Consider the following 24,096-nt stretch of genomic DNA (forward strand, 5'->3'; position numbering starts at 1 on the left):
ACGGACAATAGAAGACCTCCAGCTCTTCTATGGGCAATAGAAGACCTCCAGCTCTTCTATGGGCAATAGAAGACCTCCAGCTCTTCTATGGGCAATAGAAGACCTCCAGCTCTTCTATGGGCAATAGAAGACCTCCAGCTCTTCTATGGGCAATAGAAGACCTCCAGCTCTTCTATGGGCAATAGAAGACCTCCAGCTCTTCTATGGGCAATAGAAGACCTCCAGCTCTTCTATGGGCAATAGAAGACCTCCAGCTCTTCTATGGGCAATAGAAGACCTCCAGCTCTTCTATGGGCAATAGAAGACCTCCAGCTCTTCTATGGGCAATAGAAGACCTCCAGCTCTTCTATGGGCAATAGAAGACCTCCAGCTCTTCTATGGGCAATAGAAGACCTCCAGCTCTTCTATGGGCAATAGAAGACCTGCAGCTCTTCTATGGGCAATAGAAGACCTGCAGCTCTTCTATGGACAATAGAAGACCTGCAGCTCTTCTATGGGCAATAGAAGACCTGCAGCTCTTCTATGGACACTAGAAGACCTGCAGCTCTTCTATGGGCAATAGAAGACCTGCAGCTCTTCTATGGGCAATAGAAGACCTGCAGCTCTTCTATGGGCAATAGAAGACCTGCAGCTCTTCTATGGGCAATAGAAGACCTGCAGCTCTTCTATGGGCAATAGAAGACCTGCAGCTCTTCTATGGGCAATAGAAGACCTGCAGCTCTTCTATGGGCAATAGAAGACCTGCAGCTCTTCTATGGGCAATAGAAGACCTGCAGCTCTTCTATGGGCAATAGAAGACCTGCAGCTCTTCTATGGGCAATAGAAGACCTGCAGCTCTTCTATGGGCAATAGAAGACCTGCAGCTCTTCTATGGGCAATAGAAGACCTGCAGCTCTTCTATGGGCAATAGAAGACCTGCAGCTCTTCTATGGGCAATAGAAGACCTGCAGCTCTTCTATGGGCAATAGAAGACCTGCAGCTCTTCTATGGGCAATAGAAGACCTGCAGCTCTTCTATGGGCAATAGAAGACCTGCAGCTCTTCTATGGGCAATAGAAGACCTGCAGCTCTTCTATGGGCAATAGAAGACCTGCAGCTCTTCTATGGGCAATAGAAGACCTGCAGCTCTTCTATGGGCAATAGAAGACTTCAAGCTCTTCTATGGCCAATGGAAGACCTCAAGGTCTTCTTTGGCCAATAGAAGACATCAAGCTCTCCTATGGCCAATGGAAGACCTCAAGGTCTTCTATGCCCAATAGAAGACCTCAAGCTCTTCTATAGCGAATAGAAGACCACTAGGTCTTCTATGGCCAATAGAAGACCTCTAGGTTTTTTATGGCCAATAGAAGACCTCTAGGTTTTCTATGGCCAATAGAAGACCTCAAGCTCTTCTATGGCCAATGAAAGACCTCAAGCTCTTCCATGGCCAATGGAAGACCTCAAGCTCTTCTCTTCTTTATTTTGTTTATTTTATTTTATTTTTTTTTTTTTTTTTAATTTTTGTTGTTATTTATACAATCCATTCTTGAGATTAACAATAACTTATTATCTTGGCATGGTCTCGCCCAGTTTACCATGGATATCCACACTGGATTAAAGTCTTTCGGCATCTGTGAACCGATAACCCAAGAACCGGTTGTCATTTCTTTTTATCGCTGCTGTTTCATGTTCATTATTTTGCTACAGTCAAACCTCGAACAAGCTGAGACGCATTGTGGTCATACTTCATGGCGAACATAATTGCAACCTTATCCAACGTGGCAATCAAAAAACTAAATTAAATCTTTACAAAAAAAAACTCTTTTTTTTAGTTGCTTTTCATTTAAGCGGGGTTTTACTGCACTTTATCATTTTTTTCTAGTTCTGTTCTTTTATTTTCTTTTCGGTGAGCAACAAAAAATGTTTATATATTTTTGCATAGACTTTTGTTTCATGTTACGAAAACAATGGCAGAAAAGTTCAGTATTGAACTTAACCACTCAACTTGTAGCGAAACTAGTTTCATGGCAAAATTCAAGATTTTTTCAAAAAAGAAATAAAAATGCATTAAATATTTCGTTGGCTGCTTTTTGTTGGAATTTCCGGACAAAATTTGGAAGCATAAACATAATTGAATGTTGCTTAAAAAATTCTTCATATTTTGTTTAATCTAAGCCGAAAATGTTTATACAAAAGAGAACACATTGAAATAAATCAAAATGTAACTAAAGGAAGACAATGGATCTGGGGTATTGCCTAGAATTTTTCAATATTTTAACTAGACCAAATTTTGTGCACAAATATTTATTACATTCTATTAATAATTGTCATTGCTATTATCTTCTCCATGGTCCTCCCATGCCATACATCTCTTGCTCCAACATTTTTCGTCATATCAAAATTTTAACTTTCACTGCAAAATAATTGTCGTTTATTATTTTTTTCGTCAATAGCGTATTGTAGCTATTGTAGTCTATTAATGTACATTCAATGCTGGCTACAGTATCGAATATCGAATTGAAGAAAACTATACAAACAAAAAATTTAATTAAGTAATTGTTATACAATGTATTCCATCAATTATTATTTGATTGATTTGCTAACATTTTATTATAGCTAACAACAAACATAAACAATTAAAAACAACAACGACTACTTTGAATTCCCCTCTCCAGTTATTCAAAATGTAAAAATTGTTGATTGGCAGGAAAAAATCAAAATTATCGATCAAAAGCCATTCCAGTTGATGGCGAGAATGATATGTTAAGGACAAACAATTATCTTGGAGGTAAGCCATTAAGAAGGATCACAACTAGGCGGGGAAGACTGTATTATACCCTACATTACAGGGTGAGATGAAAAACCCGCAACCATCTTCAGACTGCTGTCATTCTAAGCCGCTCGTCCAACAGGCGTTAAAATTATTCCAGTGACAGCTCATTATATTGTTTACAATCGTACAAAAGCATTTTATGGAGAATTTTCCAGAAAAAAAGTTATTCGTGATGGAATTCAAGTGTGATAGTGTGATTTCTTTATATTTGGCTGGAAAACCACAAGTGGCTATCGTTAGAGCAATCCACCATTTAAATGTAAATAAATCTTTTGTGTCTCGTACCATCGCTCGTTACCATGATACTGGTAGCGTAGCCCGACGTCAAGAAAGTGGACAGAAGAAAACAGCAACATCAGCAGAAATGGTTCGAAAAGTAAAGAAACGACTTGATCAAAACCCGCGTCGCAGTGGCCGAAAAATGACTCGTGAGCTGAAAATATCGCAATATACCATTCGGCAAATATTGAAAAATGAGCTCGGGGTAAAAAGCCATTGAAATTCCATTGGTGAACTGCCGAATTTGGTTTCCTCCGTTCCAGTAAGAAAACATTCATTGTCCAGCAGTTTGTAACCAAACAAAATAAACGTGTTTACTTGCCAAAGAGGTCAGCTGAAAATGTGCACCTTCGGTTGGCCACTAGAACTCAAGCGCCGGCCATGGTGATGGTGTGGGCTGTCATAATAGCCTATAATCGCTCTCCGCTCGTATTAATCGACCGTGGCATCAGAATAAATGCCGAATATTATCGCGAAAATACTATGGAGGGTGTATTAAAGCCTTGGGCACGCAAACATTTTGTCCGCAGACCTTGGACGTTCCAACAGGACTCAGCACCATCGCAATAAGGACGCGTAACCCAATAATGGTTACAAAATCAGGTTCCTCGCTTCATTTCCAGCGCACAATGAACACCAAAATCTCCGGATACCAAACCGTTGGACTATTGTGTCTGGAGTATTTTAGAAAGCAAGGTTGGCACAAAAAATATCAAAGTGTCGATCACCTCAAGCAAGCGCTTCGCCGGGAATGGGTCAAAATACCGCAGAGCAACATTCGGGCAGCGTGTGACGGTTTCATTGGCCGTTTGAAGGCCATAATTTGTGCCAAAGGTAACCAAATCTAAACTTATTCTGATATGTTATGCTATTTCCGACATTTTCACAATAAAATCTAAAAATTGTAAAAATTATGGCGTTTGTTGTAGTTTTTTATCTTAACCTGTACTTTGGGTACTCCCAGAAAATCCACTTATAGACACCTTTCATTTGAGAACCGCCAAAGTCTCATTTCATTTTTTCCTCTACAGCGGAACAATTGATCTGTAATTTTCAAAAAATTTAGCTATATATTTCTCCCAAAAAACATAATTTCAGAAGGACAAAAATATTCATCAAATTTCCACATAAGTAGTCAAAGAAAAGAAGTATCTATTTCTGTTATAAAGGTGGAATTTTTAAGAGAAACGTTTTTTATGAAGGGACGAATTGATAGTACAGTCCATATAACTTAATGTTCCAAGATTACTCGATTTCTAAAGTGCAGCCATTTTTTGCATCCATTACATCGCACCGAAACAGATCTGTGATGGATGATGTTCTGACAAATCGTGCAGAAGGTCCGAGGTTTTCATCGATCCCGGCAGGGAGCAGACATTCCGGGATATGCTGATCCCAAACAGAAAACATACAACTATGTTCGGCCGGGCCGAAATTTTAATACCCTCCACCATTTGGAATATTTAAAAAAAATTCACAAAAAACAACTGAAATGTAACCCGTTATACAGGGACTATACGAAAACGTGAAATGTTTTATCATAAGTTGTATTACCCATTACGAAAATTAAATATGGGGCCTATACGAAGACGTGGACCTGCATACAAAAATTTCTGTCATAGGCTGTAGTATTCATTACGAACTTCATATACCAAATTTTAATAATTCCGGGAAATTATGTCGCTAAAATCACGAAAATACCGAATATCGGGAGCTACCATTATATGGTGGCTATTCGAAGATCTGAACCTGCATACAAATTTTTTTGCCATAGGTTGCAGTACCCATTGGGATCTTCCATTACGTAATTTGAAACAATTCCAATGAACAATGTTGCTGATATCATCAAAATAACGAATAACGGGAGGTACCGTTGCATGGGGGCTATACGAAAACGTGGACCATTTACGAAATTAACCTACCTACTGGTAAACTAGGCTTATATGCAAAATTTTAGCCTTCTATCTCAATTCGTTCGAAAGATAGCGTGATTACAACAGACAGGCGGACAGATACACAGACAGACGGACATCGTTATATCGTCTTAGAATTTTACGCTGATCCAGAATATATATACTTCGTGGGGTCTATTATGAATATTTCGAAGAGTTACACACAGAATGACCAAAAGAATACGGAGAAGGCATTTCGCAATATGCTGATGCCATTGCAGAAAATAAACAAACCTGAATATGTATGGCAGACGCTGGCCGAAACTAGGATGATTTTTTCGGTACAATCAGTTGTCATAGAACAGTCTGATGTGGGATTGAAGATTATTTCGCTTCAAATGATCCATCCGATTAGTCCAATTGTGGTATATCTTTCCAACATTTCAGCCGGAATCTCACCAATAAATGTTTTAATGTTGTCTTCTGTCCGAATCAATTTAAGGGGGCTCGTCCCTTTAGAGATGAGCCTTAACAAAGCCCAACAAAAAAAGCAGAAAGGTGTTAAATCGCACGATCTGGGGTGCCATTTAATAGGTCCCGAACATGAAATAAATGGCCTGTTCTAGAACCTGCAAGAATCTACTAGTATTGCAATTTTTTTCGATATCACAAAGGGAAAGTCGGTTATCGTAGTAAAAATTTTTGCAACAGACCAAAAATGTTCACTGAACTCGCCTCTCAATCCCAGTCCATTATCACACATAATGTGTGGCCATTCACAGTTAATTTTGACCACAAACTACCCAGGTCACATTCGAAAGTATGTTAAAGTCTTCCATGGAAACCACAACTATCTGCGCCAAAATGAAATGTGTGTATGTATTTTGGGGACGGCGGACAAGGAGACCTTGTTGACCTCTTATAATGCGATAGGTCGGTCTGTGGTCACCTTTACATACACAGTGAGGTCTGCGAATACATGTGCTACACAGTGGAAAAATATCAAGACCTGACATAATGCTGCCCTGAGAACTGCGGCAGGGTACCTCCTCATAAGACCAGTCGACCATGTCAGCATAACCATATGCTTTCCTTGCAATACCTGCTTGATTGTTATCGTGGGAGTCGCCCAAACCCTCATGTGATAGATAAAACCTTCCAAGTAGGAGTATCAGGAAGGGCATACACGACAAAGAAAGGGAGGTGTAACGCTATAAGAGAGAGCATCTAGATCTAGATCCCTATCAGACAGTCTGCGTAGCATTCATACTGATGCAGTCACAGTTGTCATTCAATAATTACAGAATGCTAGACTTTTTCTAAATTTTTGGTGATCTTCATCCTAGCCTTGAAATCTTCTCTTCTACGGTACGTCCATCGCGAAGTTTTTCTAACTTTCATACTTTTTTGGGTCATATTGATCACATTTTGGAGAACAGATTTTCCTTACATCAGTATCGGTGGCTATGAACTGAATAGAATTGATTTTACGAGTTTAAATAACGTTATCAGTGCGATCTGCCTTAGTGGGCGCAACTTCGCTGGGTTAAAGCCCAATTATTTCACTATAACTCCAGAACTGATAATCGTTTGTTAGATATAAATTTTTAAATATGTCCAACCAGGGGTTCATTTTTATCCAGATCCGCGTTTCAAATTTCCGTAAAGTCGGAAAAGAAGAAAAAATCGAAAACCTGCCTAAAAAAATTTAAAAAAAATTAGAGGTAATTATGATATTATCTTGTCAATACCTTTCTTCAGCTTGTATGCCACACATCGAATGATAAACTGACAATGCCGCCTATTACACATGGTAAAAGGTACGCAAAAAAGAAATAATTTAAAATTCGTCAGCAAAGAAGAGTTCAGTAACACCAATCAAACAGCATGGGCGGGTTGATATAAACGTATGGATATTTTAAATGTTTTTTTGTTGTGTTGTGGTCAGCATAAAAACAGCAATGACCATCCAAATATCACACACAACACAAGAGCGTTGGCCATAAATGGTAAGACGTACAACCAAACCAAATACAACAACACCAATAAAATTAAAACATCAGCATAAAATCATTTCAATTATGAGTCACTACTTTTAACATCAAACAAAATCAAAACCTTCAAACCAATCATTGGCAAATGAGCCCTTTACTTACCTAATTGTTATTTCAAACTGCTATATGCGAAATTTCCATTATCCAATTGATTTTTGCATTGTTTATTATGTGAAAATAAACAAAAGCGCCCCAAGTAAACACAAAATTAAATCAAAACAATGTCTTAATTAATTAAAAGGGCGCGAGAATTGAAAGCAAGGCCAATCAAATCTCTTTTTCTCTTTCACTCTCTCACTCACATAAATAATTGCATAGGGACGCCTGCAGCTCTGCAGCAGAGAGAGTAATCACCACGGAGTTCAATTGTAAGTTTTTGTTATTGTTTCGCTTGATTACAATAGAGAACCACACAAACAAATCGAAAAAGAAAACAAAAAAACTGTCGGTACTTTCAATTTCCAAAGGAGATAACACAAGCACACACACACACGGTCACAATCAAATAAGATTTCTTTCGCTGCAGCCTCTGCGGCAGGAATTGCTTGAATCAATTTAAATAAATTTAAACTATGTATTATGATTTACTGTAGGTATATCACACACGCACTTAACCCGATGCGTTTATTCTTTTATTCATTTTTTGCTGGTTCAATATATTCTTGGAATTAAAATGCCTTTTATTGTTGTTCTTGTTACGTTTCTTTTTCGCTTATAAACAACCGACGAATTAAAAAACACACGCACGCACATACATAGTAACAATACGAGATACGCCGACGCGACGCGTTTACTTGTTGCTTTGTCTTATTGGATTGATTCTTGTTTCTGTTTTTTTGGTGATGATATGTTGTTGTTATTGTTATTGATGTTGCCTTGCCTGTTTTGTTGGTTGGTTGGTATTCCTTGAGGAGGAATTTTTGTGGCCAAACTTCAATTGACAAACAATTTGTATTCTTTTTCTAATGAATTTAATTTATTTTCACTTTTTTTAAACACATTGTCATTCATTTTTAAGTCGTTTTTGTAATTTTATATAAAAAACCGCGAATTTACTGCCAATTTTTTCCGAAAAAAAACTATCCTAATTTCCTTCCTTTAAATCTTTAAATCACTACTATCGAAGTCTGGCTTAATTAGGGACGTGGAAGTCAACTTTTGTTTGATCGATCAATCGATTATTTCATGTTATCGAAGTGACTATTTTTCCAATAGGGGAAATCGAAAAGTTTAAAAGTAGATTGTTCAGTTCATCAAAGCATCCCTAATCGAAGACTGACTGAATTTGTTATTTGTACTTGAATAGGCTTGTAATTTTAAAATAAAGATAATTAAAATGTCCTCCCCAACTATAAATCAATGGAAGGAGAACATGAGATGTAAGTGATTGCAAAAAGAAATTTGTCCGACAAAAATGTTCCTAACGCACATTAAAAGAACTGTCATAATTTCTCCTTCGAACCGCTCTCTTTTGCAGAACTTTATTGTTAACAGACTTTCAGTAACACCTTGCAATACCAATTTTAGAGTAGAATTTTTAAAATTTAGCAGTCACACCTATTAATTAATTTAACCCTTTGGAGACAGCTTTCATCATCAAAAAGATCTCGAATATATTTGAATTCAATCGTGCAATTTAATCAACCAGAAATTTGATCGCTGAAAGTGGCATCTAGGTATATGAACTGTCTTTAAAAGATAAGTAGTGTCTCGGAATTACTAACATAATTCCATTATCGATTGGAACTAACCACCCGAAGGCACCACTAGATAAACCATCGACTTCATATAACCTCAAACAATGGCAATGAATGCCAACGATATAATCGGAGGCTCGGAACCACAAATTATAAGTTTGTTGAAATATTTTACCGATTTGATCTATCTCTAAAAATTAAATTTATGTCTGAACGAGAGACAATTTTGAATTACATCCTCATCGACATAGGAAACACTTGTGTTTGCTTTTCTGATTAGATTTTCTATACAACATCTTTCAAAATATCTCCACGGTCTGGAGTAAAGCGTAAAGGAGGAAGATTCCTTAAGCCTACCTATGTAAGTATTCTAAATTTTTAATCGAAATCCAAGGGAATAATTATGATTTATTGTGCAGAGATGGAAAGGTATTTTTGAAAAGTTCACATATGGTGTGTGTTTACAGGGAATAAAAAATGGATTTGAAGTTATTGCAAATTTGTAACAACTGTGCCGAAAACGTAGTGATCAATTTTTAAGTTGTAGTAAATCATGGTGCTTTAATGTACAATGTATGCGAATTTTTGAAAAATGCCCTCCTCGGGATATAAGCCCCAAACACGCTTCTGCATTTCACCCAAATTCAAAATGTAAAAGCTTTTATTGCAATGTTCAATATTTTCTCTTATCCATGGTAGAATATTCTTATCTATGCGTAGTTCTAAATATGTAAATTAAATCAAAACATACTCTTTTTTTGGTAGAAGTAAAAAAACGAACTTAAATATAATTGCATTGCAATTGTAAAAATAGTTTTTTTCTTGCTTCTTCGAATTACAAAACTAAGACATTCAAGGGGTGCGTAAAAATATGTATTTGTAATTAGGTATAGGAAGGAGAAAAAACTCTTGGAGATTATTCTGAATGGGCTTTGGTAGTATCTACAATTTGCCAAGCACCAATTGTGTAACGGAACCAAATTAAAAATAAATCAACACCCATTTGTATCCACGACCAGAATGGGGTTAATTTAGAGCCCTCGATTTCTTGCCATTTGACGGCAACTTCGCGTACTGGAATGTTTAAACGTTCAACGAGATACAAGAGTTCAACATCAAATGCCCTGCAAAAAAAAAAAAAGAAAATCAAAAGTTTTAAATTATAGTAAATAAAACTGATAAGAGAAACTTCCTACCATCTTTCCACATGCATAATGCGAAAAAGTTTTCTAGCCGCCGACCGTGTTAGAAGCTTAAAACCACATTGTGTGTCTCTTAGTGAACGTACAGCAAATAACCATACCAGAAAATGAAAACCATGCATTAAGAATGTTCTGAAAAAATGAAAATAGAAATTTCATTTGTTAATACATGTTGTGATATGACTTGTATATAGGCTACCTAAAGGCACTTCTTGTGGCAATGGCTTCCTGTTCCAAATGTGCTCGTGAACCTATCACAACAGCATCCTCTGTCCAATCCTTGTTGATGGCTGCCAGAGCTTCCGTTAGTTTATCCAAATCAGAGAATGTTGTTGCACCATCAGCATCGGCAAAAAGCAGATTACGACCACGAGCACTTAGCATACCCTAAATGAAAAAAGGAAATTGTTACTAAATTTTGGAAGTATTAAAGGCATATTAGTATTGAATTAATGAGATCCCTAAACCTCTTTATATACAGGGTGAGATGAAAAAACTGCAACCAACTTCAGACTGCTGTCATTTCTAAGCTACTCGTCCGACATCTGTTAAAATTATTCCAGTGACAGCTCATTATATTGTTAACAAGCGTACAAAAGCATTTTGGTGAGAGTTTTCCAGAAAAATAGTTATTCGTGATGGAATTTAAGCGTGATAGTGTGATTTCTTTATATTTGGCTGGAAAACCACTCCAACATTTATATGTGAATAAATCTCGTACCATCACTCGTTGCCGTGATACTGGTCAAGGAAGTGGGCGGAAGAAAACTGCAACATTAGCAGAAATGATTCGAAAAGTAAAGAAGCGTCTTGATCGAAACCCGCGTCGCAGTGACCAAAAAATGGTTCGTGAGCTGAACATATCGCAAAATTCTATTCGGCAAATATTGAAAAATGAGCTCGGGATAAAGCCATTCCAAAAAGTGCAAGAACTTACACCGCAACAGAAAGAAACTAGACTCAAAAGAGCTAAAGAGTTGTTTCGCTTGGCCAAAAGTGATGAACTGTTGAATTTGGGTTTTTCCGATGAGAAAACATTAGTTTAACAGCCGGCCAGCCATAACAGCCGATGGTCGCTCTCCATTCGTATTAATCGACATACATCTAGGCATCTGAATAAATGCCGTATATTATCGCGAAAATATTCTGGAGAATGTATTAAAGCCAAGAATGGTTACAAAATGAGGTTCCTCGCTTCATTTCCAGTGCACAATGGCCACCAAAAATCTCTGGATACCAATCCGTTGGACTCTTGTGTCTGGAGTATTTTGGAAAGCAAGGTTGGCACTAAAAAATTCCAAAGTGTCGCAGAGCATTATTCGGGAAGCGTGTGACGGTTTCATTGCCCGTTTGAAGGCCACAATTCGTGCCGAAGGTGACCAATTCGAACAAATCTAAACTTATTCTAAAATTTGATGCTATTTCCGACCTTTTTTGCTTTCATTTAATAAAATTAAAAAAAAATGTAAAAAATATGGCATTTCACTTTGTTGCAGTTTCTTCATCTCACCCTGTATACCTACTTTCACAACAGATCTTGTGTTGGTGGAAAAATTCGGATGTGTGAAATTTGACCAGAATATGATTCTTATTTCGCATTCGATGAGCGTTTTGGTTATTCAAAATGTTGACCCCTTTGTGTGGGAGGCACAAGGAGATCTTTTTCAAGAAACATTGGGAGGTATTTTCACATTTTATTAGCACTTTAGTTATTCAAAATTTTGAATCTTTTTAGAGGAGGTGGCAGAGGAGTGGCACCTAACTTTGCACTAAAAAATATTTGGATTTGCAAAATTGGAACAAAATTAAATGATTCTTCCTCTTTTATGAGGTAAATTATTTTGTGTGGGAGATGCCAGAAGGAGTGGACCAATATTGTCCATTTCGTATATGGACCGAATCGTATAGCCCTTGCGATAGTTATCATGCTTACCAGCCAGATAGACTGACGGAAACCACTAGCTCGACTCCGAATGTCCTGAAACGGATTTGGCCCAAAGAGACATAGGGTTTAAAACAGTTATTTCGATGGGGCACGATTTGGCAAATGTAATCATATGACTGAAGATATAAAGAATTATGTTTATAGCCCCTCAGGTCTTCAAAAATGTCTTTAAATTTTGAATAAGAAGTCTTCTAGCGCTTGTCATATCCATTTTTGGCACTAACATTTTTGATCGTTTTCCCATAGACATGAGTGACCTAGAAATTAAAAATAAATTAGACCAGTTTTCCAAGAAAATTTTTATCAAACTTAACTGAGCGTTATCTACATGTTGGCCAACAACAAATTGACAAGCCCAACACAATTTTTATCATTCACGGTTGTGTACGAAATTAAGTTTTTCGATGAATTATTTTGTAAGAATATAAAATGTTTAAAACTACTGTCGGTCTTTAATGAAATATAAAAATCATTTAAATCGATACTTTGGCATGCATTTAACAATACCTAGAATAAACGAAATCAAATCGCAGCAAGCTATGATGATATTATATCGGATGATACCCACAAAATGCGTATGAATGACTAGTTTTTTAAAATATTCGAACTGACGTTCACAGAATCCTAAAACACCTCAGATAAAGTCTCAATAGAATATGTTTAGATGATTTGTATGAAACAAACCATATTACCCGCCATTCATTGCGTTAGGTATAAATCTCCAACTTACCAATCTTACAGCACCACCTTTTCCACGATTCTCAATCAACTCCAATACACGGACTTTCTCGGCGGTGTATTTTTTCGAGTATTTCAATGCAAGCGCCACCGTGCCATCTGAACTACCATCACTGACCACGATTACTTCATATGTAAAATTGGCTGATTTTGATTTATTTTCCAAGTACTCCAGGCATTCATCTAACATTGATGGCACTGCAACAAATACATGAAATATTATAGAATTCCGTCTTTTACAGACAAACATGTCTTCCTTAGATAGCAAAGGATATTCTTGTTTCATTGGGACGAGTTTCCTCGTTTGTTGACGAACTTATCGTATTTACAAACTTCATTGACCTTGCCATGAGACTTTAAAATCTGTCCATATATATACACTTACTTCTCTCCTCCTCATTGTAGGCGGGAACAATAACACTCAAATCCACACTTGGCTCATCTTCTATGCTTGGGAATTCAATGTTTTTCAAGATGTTCGGATCCAAGAATGTCTTCTCTTGTTTGTGGCGTTTAATCACAGGCAATGGTGTGGTCACAGACTTTTGTATGATTACAAGCTACAAGAGAATAGAAGGATTATCTCTACCGGCTTCTATACTGGTAAACAGGGTGAAGGTGCGGTCAGAGCAACAGCCGTGAAACCTACCGATATCAACAGAACCGTAAATATAGCCGATCCAAAGAATGCTATTAATTGTAAATATTCTAAAAATGCCATCTTTATTCTAATACTGTATACACCTTCAATTAAATGTCATTATTTTCTTTTTATAGTTATTATTTTATTCGATCGCCACGTATTTTTTTGATGGAGAAAAATTAAAATTTTGATGTTTCCACTCATCAATTGGTCTTATCACTTGAATTAGAGATGGCAAAAAAATCGATGGCGGTGCCGATAGCATCGATGCGTTATTTTAAAAGGGAATATCGATTTAGCTATATATACACATGATTTAGACTAGCCGATTTTACTTGCGACAATTTTGATTGTTCTATTTAGAACTTGCCTCTTGCATTTATGCAGTTTGTTTTTATTATTGTCTGTTGTTATTAATATTTTTGTAAAAAAAAAAAAAACAAAAAGAGTTGCCAGAAAATGGCGAACAAAGCCTTAAGCAATCTTGCAAAACTTACAGAACGCTTACAAACAAACACTATTACCGGGTTCATTTTTAAAGTTAAAATACTCTCAAGATGTTACAAACGGAATGACAAAATTAACATAAGGTGAGCTATTTAAAAACATACATTTACAACATTTCCGAATTTAAAAACACAAAAATTTCAGAAAAATGCATGAAATCTTTATTTTAAATGGTAGTACGGTCCATATGGGCTCTGTTCCAGAAATTGCAACAATTTACAAATTTTCCATTTATTTTCGATATCGTAAGAAAAAATTGTTTAGTTTTGGAGTTCTGGAACAGAACAATAATTTAATGTTTGAATATTATTTCATGCAAATGTTGACCGTGCCTGCACCACCTCCTTCCAACATTGCGGCAGGTATCTCACTAATAATTTTTTGAATGTTGTCTTCAAATGCTTTAATTGAAGCGGGCTCGTCTACACAGAAATAGCCCCACAAAAAATTGTTTAACGCTGTTAAACCACTCGATCTCGGGCGCGCAATTTACCGGTCACGAACGTGAAATAAAATGTTCAATGGACTTGCCTCTTAATATATCTAGTGTTACGGATGCTGCTGCACTGTCATGTTGAAATTACGTGTCATGCCGCAATAAATTAGATATCATCACAATGTAAAGCTTACCATTCACCGTTTCGTTATGATTCGTAGCTCCTTTGAAGAAGTACAGTCCAATGATGCTATCAGTTCATAAAAAAAAGAAATTCTGACTTTCTGGATGCATTGGTAGTTTTTGTAACGATTCTGATCTTCACTCCAACGTCTATAATTTTGCTTATTTACGGACGGATTGAGACAAAAAGAGCTTCTTCGCCGAGCACAAATTTTTGATATTACAATTCAATGATTTGTAAGCTTGTTCGTTTGTAAGATTATTCATTGTTAAATTTTAGACCAAACTGAGGATACGTGACAGTGAAGCCAAACTCGAAACGTGCTTGAGATGTTTTAAGCAGTTTTGCCAAAAATATAATAGCTAAAAATCACAATTTATACCTTTAATTAACAGGTCCTGAAACACAACAGCCATAATTCAAATAAATCCGTTATTTGTTTAATAATCGATACTTTCTTTGTGTAATCGAATTGAACGTATTTTCATAAATATGGCAACCTTCTTTTTTCAATTTGAGTTGTTGTAACCGTTATGTATATTCTCTGTTTATGTCTCTCATTAGTCCATGCTCATGTAAACAATATGCATTCTCTTTTCCCCACAAATCGCCCCCCGAAAACATTTATTGCCATTTTCGCCCACCACCCACAAAATTTCATTTAGATACACAGCTAACACATTTTCTCGGACTGGCGATTTTATAATTCGCAAATTTTCAATTTTCCATTAAAGTGAATGAAAAAAATACTTTATCTTGAAATAAGCATTTCTAAATAATGTTTTCGAATTAAATTAAAAGAAAACGAGAGAAAATGTTATTCAAAACAAAAATATTATTTTGGTGCCAGACAACGGCCTTGCTGTTATTTGGGTGCCTATGTGCGACCTCGAACGGTCAAATCGTGGGTCAAGCATCCGTAGGAGAATTGTACACCTTTAAAATAGAACCGTCCATGTTTAATTGGACCCATCAAGTGATTAATGAACAATTTCGTTACACTCCGTCATTGAAATCTTATCCCGATTTACCATCATGGATGCGCTATATGTATAGCCACGAACATCATGCCGGTTTTCTGTATGGTACACCACCGGGACGTTTGGCTGGAAAGAAAATTACGTTGGAGATTGTGGCATTGAATAAACAAAACTATGAAACAAGGACGGCTCAGTTGGATATAACAATTGCATCTAAATTCCATGCACCCAATGTGGTTCAAATGAAAATCGACAATTTAAATTGGGTACACCTAATGGATCCGGGGAGAGTGGAAAATTTACGTAATATTTTCCGCAAAGATTTGTGGCCAGAAAGTGAATCGGATTTAAGTTTAGTTTTTATGGAATCGGCCGTGAATATGGGTGGACGTTTGCCATTAAGGCCCCAGCAGCATGAGGGGTAAAATAATAAATAAATGCATTACTAAATTCGCTATTAAATAATTTCTTTTTCATTTCAGCGTTATTGTACATTTGGGAAGCTTTGCGAAATTCTCAGATCGCCTAAATCAACTGCAGGAGGAAGTACGTCCACTATACAAATTACCCTCATGCACATATAAACGCACTTCGGTACAGAAAATATTTGAAAATGTTGGTTTCAAATTGGATTGGTGTGCTTTCAAGATGGTGGGCACCGATTCAGCCCCAGAAGTTCTACATCATAATCATGATACAGCTGCCAATGGAAATCAGAATAATAATAACAACAATAGAGTTATTGGACAAACTGAAATGTTAAATTTGAAAAGGCGAACTGATCGTTGGCATGGCATGGCTCGCGAGGATGTTCCCATTCGAAATTATATTGATGAATTTGCATTTGCCTTTGCCATACCAACGGTTTTATTTGGACTGCTATGTGGTATTCTAACGGCCACGCTATGCTTCAGACATCAGAAATTGTGAGTATTTCGAGGTATTTTATACGTTCTTGGTCAGCGTAAAATTCTGCTTCCGATGTAACCTATTAATAAGTGTGCCAAATTTGATCGAAATCGGTTCAGATATAGCTATAACTCCCATACATATTGTTCATCCGATTTGTTATTTTTGTCCTCAACAGCCGTAATAAGCACTTTGTAACAACGATATTTGGGAAAATATATCAAATACAGCTCAAAAATACCTTTGAAAAATTTTATCGAGATCGGTTCAGATTTTGATATATCTCCCATATATATCTTAATCCGATTTCAAGTTAATTGTTAATTGGGTAATACAAGCCCGATCTGAAAGGCACAAATGCCTCGTTGTTATGTCAATCTCTACTAAATATGCAAAGTGGTGTGGGATATCATAAAGTCGACCCCGCCCTTTCTTTACTGGTTTTCTTTTAAAATACTTGAATGTTAAGATATTCCCGTAAGAATCTTTTTGAAGCTATTTTAAAATCCCTCTTGGAAATCAAATCGTAAAAAAATTTTAAATATTTGCCTATAGCTTTTCAAAATATAAAAAAATAATTTCGATGCTGCATCATATATTTTCTTAAAAATGTGTACAAATACTGTAATGTTGACCCTGCTAAAAATTTAATATGTCATGTTAATAATCCATTGTTGGTACTCTTAAACAACCTTTAAAGTTCTCCAAAAACATTTATAAAATTCACTCGTATTGCCCCTTACATAGCCTTCACTAAGTATTTATGAAATCCACTTGTGTTACCCTTTACGAATCCTCCTAATATCATGTTCATAGCTCCTTATGGAAACTCCTTTATAACACTTTACGAATCCTCCTAAAAATATATTAAAAGCAAATTTTAAAACCTATAGGGATCCTTCTAAAAATGTTTGGAATCCCAAGTTATAACCCCATATAGATCCTTCCGATTTTTAGTTCATTTTTGTTTCATTTTATTATTTTATTTTGTTTATTATTATTTCTGTTCTAGACACGATCCAAAATCGGAATTCTTTTTTGATAACATTTTTCATATCTGCGAAGAAGAATGTTTAGAATCGTCGCCTGGTTCTGATACTGATTCAAAACAAGATCATGAAAGGTGATTTATTTCTATTAGATTATCATTAAAATGTGAAATATATTTTTCAATATTCAAATTCACTGATAAAAAGTAATTTCTATATTTCCTGTAATTTCAGTTATAAGGAAACCTATCCTACAACATCGTCCACAGTTCAAATGGTACAGTATTCCGATACAAATTCTCAACCTGTGACCACACTTAAGAGCCTTAAAGACCCGAATTGCTTGTTGGACAATACAAGTGTACGTTCCCAAAGGTATTTATGCAAAAAAGTTTACAAATTTCGAATATTTATCCATTTATCTTGATTCTTAAGCCCCACTAGTTTCTATCAAACTGAAAGTCCATCTAACACATATCTAAGGCCCAAACCTCCTCCATATAAGGGGGGCACTTTAACACGCAGCGGCGGTGTGGATATATGACAACCAACTTCATCTGGTCCCCGTATTCTGTACTGTTAAGCGGACAATTCAAAAAAATCGAGAACGAACAGAATTATACATAATCACATTTTATATCAATACTCAGTATGAAATACATACAAACATATATGAATGAATAGAAGAACTATTATCATCATCTATATCTATATGGAACATATATTTCTTGTAGATGTTAACCAGTAGAGATTATTATTATGGTTGCAATTTATTAATTATCAATTTTATAGGAAAACAATAATAAAGAATGCTTTGAAACCTATTAAGGAAACCATTTGTTCTTCCTACAATATGCAATTTACAGTTGTATTATAACAGATGGAAAAAATTATTAGTATTTTTGCTTTAGGTAGATTGTTAACATGCCAATTCTTACAAGGAAATTCAACCCTCCTCACAACAAAGACTACTTAAGGGAAATAAACGATTGCTTATTTTATCTACTACCTGGGTAAACATGCTTGGGAACATTGGGCTGTGTTCGTAAAATCGCACATGGTGAAGTAAGTAGGATTAAACAGAGGTTAGTTTTCGCGGAACTGTAATAACAATGAGGAATCCCTGTAGTAGTGGAGATATGTGTGAATGTTTGTGCCACAACCGGGCACACAGTTTGTCGAGACAATATTTATATTCAAAGACATTTTTTGTTATTAGAGTTATACAGGGTGAGATAAAAACTGCAACAAAGTCCAACGCCATAATTTTTACAATTTTTTTTTTAATTTTATGAATGAAAGCAAAAAATGTCGGAAATAGCATCAAATTTTAGAATAACTTTAGATTTGTTCGAATTGGTCACCTTTGGCACGAATTATGTTCTTCAAACGGCCAATGAAAAGAGCCACACGCTGCCCGAATGTTGCTCTGCGGTATTTTGGCCCATTCCTGGCGGAGCGACACTTTGGTATTTTTTTAATACACCCTCCAGAATATTATTGCCTATTATATTCGGCATTTATTCTGATGCCACGCCCGATTAATACGAGCGGAGAGCGACCATCGGCTGTTATGGCGGCACATACCATCACCAGGGCCGGCGCTTAAATTCTGGTGGCCAACCGAAGGTGCACATTTTTATCCGACTTCTTTGGCAAGTAAATATGATCATTTTGTTTGTTTACAAACTGCTGGAGAACGAATGTTTTCTCATCGAAGAAAACCAAATTCGGCACTTCACAACTTTTGGCCAAACGAAGCAACTCTATAGCTCTTTTGAGTCTATTTTCTTTCTGTTACGGTGTAAGTTCTTGTACTTTTTTGAATTTCAATGGCTTTACCCCGAGCTAATTTTTCAATATTTATCACGAGACATTTTTATAATATTATATAATTTTAACTGTTGACGGACGAGTGGCTTAGAAATTATAGCAGTCTGAAGTTGGTTGCAGTTTTTTCATCTCATATACAGATCTTTGAAGCTGTTAGTATTAAACGGTTTTAAGTTGAATTCATTCATTATATCGGAGTAATTTAAAGTTTAGTTTTCTCATTACTTACAATATTTCCTGTAGGAGTAGAAATATTTTATTGACTAACTGTCCTTTATATTTTTCTTTTTAAATCAGTTTAACACATTCGGAAACGTTTGCATCAATTACAACAAACATAAAACAGGAAAAGGGTGTTAACATTTTTCAATTACATTATTGTAGGTTGTAAAGGAAATCCCTACATGGGGGAAAATTATGTGAAATACGCTGAATTCTTCTATTCATATCAATGTTAGACACAGTCCATATATGAACAAAGCGTGGGAAAAATATAGTAAACACAACTACTATGTCCACAAAATATGTCAGCCTACATTCCATTTTATGCCATCCCTTATCAGCTCATAAAAAAAAACAATTGCCATAAACCCAAAGAAAAAGAACAACTCAATATCCACTATTTTTGAGCTACATTCTAGATTTTATTCTAATACATCTTAGACTAAAGAATCTACAAAAGTTTTTGTTAAATATATCGATAAACATATCCAACATATTATTATAACTGCATTTAATCAAATACTTAAATTAATTAAATCATGTTCCACATCTGCATTTAAAAACTACCCCTTGGACTGCTTGCTTTGTTGCAGCAAAAAATACTCGTATCAGTATTCGTGTTCCAATGTTTGCCGCTAGTAATTAACTCCAAATAGATTAAATCTGCAATTAATGTAAAACATTTGTAATATTAAGTGTAACTTTTTAAATTTTATATATATTACCTTTTTGGTTATAAGTAAAATTCACATTCACTATTCTTAATTGATGATCTCTTCAAAATTGTCGCGGACCAGACGCCGGAAAAAGCAAATTACGAATGAAATGCTGGCTTTGTAGCTACCTCTAAACACGAACTTCTGAGAATGCTTTAGCAGCTGACATTGTCAAGTTATTAAAAGTATGTAACGCAAACGTACGCTACGCAACGTACAAGTTTATTGGTGGCAACGTAACGTAACATATCATAAGGTTAAGTTTACATGGGTTCTATCACTTTTGCTGTGTGATAGTCCATATAAAACCACGTTTTTCCATAGCCCATATAACGGTATCTTCCGATATCTGATATTTTTATGATTTTAGACTGATTTTCCCATGGAATTGTTTCAAATTGATTTTAATTTAAAATTTATTTATTTTTAACTTTTGCGTGCTTCGTTCTTTTTTTAGCGGACAAACTGTTTTGTTTTCACAAATCAGCTGATGCTGATGCACGTTTTTGCAGAGATTCCGTCTGTTTACCTTCCACAGCTGCTGGACAATTCCTGCAGGAAATGTAACCAGAAATACCTTTTGTTACTATAAGTCATTCAGAACAACTGCATCTTTCAACTGTGGCTATATGTATGGATCTTGACCATAGTTCTTGTAGAAGAAATCGACGACTCGGAAGCCCTCGTCTCAGTCGTATTTTTAAACCGATATGGCAATAAATCCAATTGTTTGTTTCCTCGTGCCTGGGTATGACAAAATGGAATATAAACCGCGAAACTGAAACAAATTTCTGAAACATTTACAACAAAACTTTATGTTAACATAGCCAAATATTTCCTGACCTACACTAATTTTTGTCGTATCTGCTTGGTATTATCTCTTATTTAATGTGCACTTTGAACAGCATTTTTTCCTAAACCAAACGAATTCCGATAACGCAGTCATGTATTTTAGGTTTCTTCTTGCGGAAGAGGAGTAAAGTTGCACTACGGATATAGATTGTCGAAAAAATGCTAAACATAACTCCGGAATTTCTATTAAATTTAATTGAAAAATGGAATATAAATTTATTAAATCTTCTATTTTTTGTCTTGTGTTTTCTTATGGTGATATTTGGCGTTTTAATGAGTGTTATGGAACAAAAATTACCGGTCGGTATTCGGCAATTATTACGCTACGGCAAACATGCCTACAATGAACGGCAAAAATGTTTACTGATAACAAAATTAGAAGTGCCGAAATCGTGGTTCTCACATTTTTATACTTTTGCTTTGATTTTTTCCTGGTCCTGTTTATGGTTTGTGTTTCAATCATCTGTATTGGGCAAGGAAACACCAACATTAGTTGTGTTATTCCTAGATTTTATTGGAGGCGGACGAAGGCGTAAAGTTTTAATAGATTCCACATCATGTCTCATTGTTATGAGTCTCATGTGTCTGCAGTGTACACGACGTTTTTATGAAACAAATTTTGTACAAATATTTTCGAAGAATAACAAAATCAGCATTGGCCACTATGCCGTTGGTTATGTGCATTATTTTGGCACAATTCTTACGATTTTAGCAAATTCCGAAGGATTTGTAGGAGGTAAGTTATGGATATGATATCAAGTTTAAGTAGTGATTTACAAATAATTCAACGTTTCAGGTTCACATCCATCGGGACTCAATTTTTCTCAGCTCTCTGGAATCCACTATGTGACAATTGCTTTATTCCTCTTCTCTTGGTGGCACCAATATCAAAGCAATTTGATATTAGTGAATTTACGCACTGATCGCAAAACAGGAAAAGTGATCACCGAAAAACATTTGCTACCATCGGGAGGATTCTTTGACTGGATATCTTCACCTCATATGCTATTTGAAGTTGTCTTGTATGTGGCTCTTCTGGTGGGCTTCATGGAAAAGAGCCTCACATGGTGGCTAGTTGTCATATGGGTTACTAGTAATCAGGTGAGTTTTGAAGTGTGGAATATGTTATGACATACTTATCTTTGTACAAAATCCTTCAATCCAGCATTAGGCATTGTTATTATCAACTGACAGATTTATTCCTCTATTATTAATCACAAGGTACTTAGTAAATATTTCCCAACGTTTGTCTTGATTGAAGTTGCATGTTTTAATAAAGAAAGTGCTTTATCAAATGTTTTTCCAAAAATTTTCACAAGGTACTTAGTAAATATTTCCCAACGTTTGTCTTGATTGAAGTTGCATGTTTTAATAAAGAAAGTGCTTTATCAAATGTTTTTCCAAAAAATTTCGTATTCTGGACGATTGTCACCAACGAATATTTCAAAATGTCACCAAATCTACTAAAAGTCTATATTTTTATTTTTTTACAGATATACAATGCAATGTGCACTCACACGTGGTACAAACAAACATTTAAAAATTACCCAAGAAAACGGAAGGCTATAATACCATTTACAATATAATAGCTATATTCAGTAAATACAAACATATATGGTTAAATAACATATATTTATTTTGTGAGAACTAAAAAGAGGGCCTATAATGGATGAACTGTTATGTTCATTTCGTTAAAACTCGAAGTTTGCTGTTTTATCATCAAATATTTAATTAATACAAACGGTTACAACGTATGTACTAGCATTTATTCCCATTAAATTAACTTATCAATACAATTTTCCTTAATTTTATACAAATGCGGGTTTCCATTACAAATTAACTCACATTTTCGTTAATAAAAGTGTGAAAATAGACTGTTCTCTATTTAGTTTTATTTCGCAACCACAGGCAACAACTATTATTCGAAGGAACTACCATGTCACCAACAGCTTGGCAAACTATTATAAACTTCATTGAATATTGGAATATAAACATAATAAATACAATATTTTTTACTCTAAATACCTTTGTCATAATTGGTGCCACGCTAATGCATTTTACTAATTTCAAATTACCGGAGAGAGCCAAAGAATTTTTCCTTTTCGGCAAATATGCATTATATAGCTCCCGGAAATCAATATTAACTGTACCCAAGTCATGGATTTCATACACCTATCTAATGGGTTCGATTTTATCATTATGTTATATTTATCTAGTAATAGAAATGTACATATTCCAAAGTAAACTGCCAAAATTTGTGGCAATATTGTTAAATATTCTTGCTGGTGGTAAAAATCGCAAAGTTATATTAAATTCAACAGAGTGTCTGATTGTAACAGTGCTAATGGGCCTACAATGTGCAAGACGAGCTTATGAGACAATATTCATTCAAATTTTCTCGAAAAATAGCAGATTGGATATGAGGCATTATTTGTTGAGTTTCTGTATCTATTTTGTATTAATGCCTGTTCTGGTGGCAAATGCTGAAGGTTTTGTTGAAGGTAAGTTTAAGCATATTTTCTATTGAACATTTAAATTTATTGTTTTTATTTTCATTTTTCTCAAAAGGTTCAACTACCAGTCCCATCGACTTACTGGAATTATCATTAATTCAATATTGCTCCATTCTCGTTTTCCTTTTCTGTTGGTGGCAACAGTATCAAACGAATTTAATATTAATTTATCTACGAAAAGAGAAAATATCTGGAAAATTGATCACCGAAAAACATTTGCTTCCCAGAGGTGGCTATTTCGAAAGGGTATCATCACCACATATGCTTTTTGAAATTGGCATATATGTTTCACTACTTTTTGGCTTTTTTCGAGGAAGTATTACATGGTGGCTTCTTGCAATTTCCGTAATAAGTAATCAGGTAATCATTTTTTTAATTGTTTGAAACATTATAAGTTCTAAATTTGTACTCTTTTACAGATCTATATTGCAATCCAAACGCACATTTGGTATAAGGAGAACTTTAAAAATTATCCTTGTAATAGGAAAGCTATTTTACCGTTTATTTTGTAAGATTTTCAAATGATCTTTCAAATGCAATTTTTTATGGGCAATATACGTCCTTTGTTGATGTTAATATATACTCTGTGTACCAAAAGCTGGAAGAATATACATTTTTTTCGATATCATAAAGTACAAATCGGTTATCGTAGTAAAAAGATTTTTAGATTTACATTTTTCTAATTCTGGAACAC

At 35.3% G+C, this 24,096-nt stretch overlaps 5 protein-coding genes and 1 long non-coding RNA gene across 9 annotated transcripts in view; 3 read left to right on the plus strand and 3 right to left on the minus strand.

The window, feature by feature from the left end:
* LOC101894472 (tyrosine-protein kinase Btk29A) overlaps positions 1-7,594 on the minus strand; it is a 347,714-nt gene extending 340,120 nt beyond the window's left edge. The window contains exon 1 of the mRNA XM_059124741.1: positions 7,139-7,594. The gene's annotated coding sequence lies outside the window, so the exon portion shown is untranslated. The remainder of the gene's footprint in view (positions 1-7,138) is intronic.
* Positions 7,595-9,380: 1,786 nt separating this feature from the next.
* LOC101900105 (dolichyl-phosphate beta-glucosyltransferase) lies at positions 9,381-13,499 on the minus strand. Its single transcript, XM_005187711.4, has 6 exons — positions 13,268-13,499; positions 13,004-13,178; positions 12,611-12,816; positions 10,135-10,322; positions 9,930-10,067; positions 9,381-9,857 (listed from the first exon to the last, which is right to left on the minus strand). The coding sequence occupies exons 1-6, from the start codon at positions 13,337-13,339 to the stop codon at positions 9,650-9,652; spliced, it is 987 nt and encodes a 328-aa protein (XP_005187768.1). The 5' UTR covers positions 13,340-13,499; the 3' UTR covers positions 9,381-9,649.
* A 1,551-nt stretch (positions 13,500-15,050) lies between these two features.
* LOC101899818 (epsilon-sarcoglycan) lies at positions 15,051-18,090 on the plus strand. 2 transcript variants are annotated; one of them, XM_005187709.4, is made up of 5 exons: positions 15,051-15,789; positions 15,851-16,294; positions 17,290-17,400; positions 17,501-17,641; positions 17,702-18,090. In XM_005187709.4, the coding sequence occupies exons 1-5, from the start codon at positions 15,203-15,205 to the stop codon at positions 17,808-17,810; spliced, it is 1,392 nt and encodes a 463-aa protein (XP_005187766.1). In that variant the 5' UTR covers positions 15,051-15,202; the 3' UTR covers positions 17,811-18,090. The 2 variants fall into 2 exon arrangements, with proteins under 2 accessions (XP_005187766.1, XP_005187767.1); XM_005187710.4 differs by lacking the exon at positions 17,290-17,400 and having other exon boundaries at positions 15,055-15,789.
* Positions 18,091-19,721: 1,631 nt separating this feature from the next.
* LOC109613450 (uncharacterized) lies at positions 19,722-20,502 on the minus strand. The gene is made up of 2 exons (XR_002194986.2): positions 20,047-20,502; positions 19,722-19,984 (listed from the first exon to the last, which is right to left on the minus strand). It is a non-coding gene; the product is annotated as an uncharacterized LOC109613450 (long non-coding RNA).
* Positions 20,503-20,581: 79 nt separating this feature from the next.
* LOC101899650 (polyprenol reductase) lies at positions 20,582-22,768 on the plus strand. 3 transcript variants are annotated; one of them, XM_059124747.1, is made up of 4 exons: positions 20,582-21,335; positions 21,398-21,625; positions 21,686-21,990; positions 22,383-22,768. In XM_059124747.1, exons 2-4 carry the CDS (start codon positions 21,460-21,462, stop codon positions 22,473-22,475), a joined length of 564 nt encoding a protein of 187 aa, XP_058980730.1. In that variant the 5' UTR covers positions 20,582-21,335; positions 21,398-21,459; the 3' UTR covers positions 22,476-22,768. The 3 variants fall into 3 exon arrangements, with proteins under 3 accessions (XP_058980730.1, XP_058980731.1, XP_058980729.1); XM_059124748.1 differs by having other exon boundaries at positions 20,582-20,785; XM_059124746.1 differs by having other exon boundaries at positions 20,582-21,625.
* A 57-nt stretch (positions 22,769-22,825) lies between these two features.
* On the plus strand, positions 22,826-24,045 carry LOC131803438 (polyprenol reductase-like). Its single transcript, XM_059124749.1, has 3 exons — positions 22,826-23,390; positions 23,458-23,762; positions 23,822-24,045. The coding sequence occupies exons 1-3, from the start codon at positions 22,826-22,828 to the stop codon at positions 23,912-23,914; spliced, it is 963 nt and encodes a 320-aa protein (XP_058980732.1). The 3' UTR covers positions 23,915-24,045.
* The last annotated feature ends 51 nt before the right edge of the window (positions 24,046-24,096 follow it).

This window comes from Musca domestica, unplaced genomic scaffold (assembly GCF_030504385.1).
Source record: "Musca domestica strain aabys unplaced genomic scaffold, Musca_domestica.polishedcontigs.V.1.1 3, whole genome shotgun sequence".
Classification (NCBI taxonomy): domain Eukaryota; kingdom Metazoa; phylum Arthropoda; class Insecta; order Diptera; family Muscidae; genus Musca; species Musca domestica.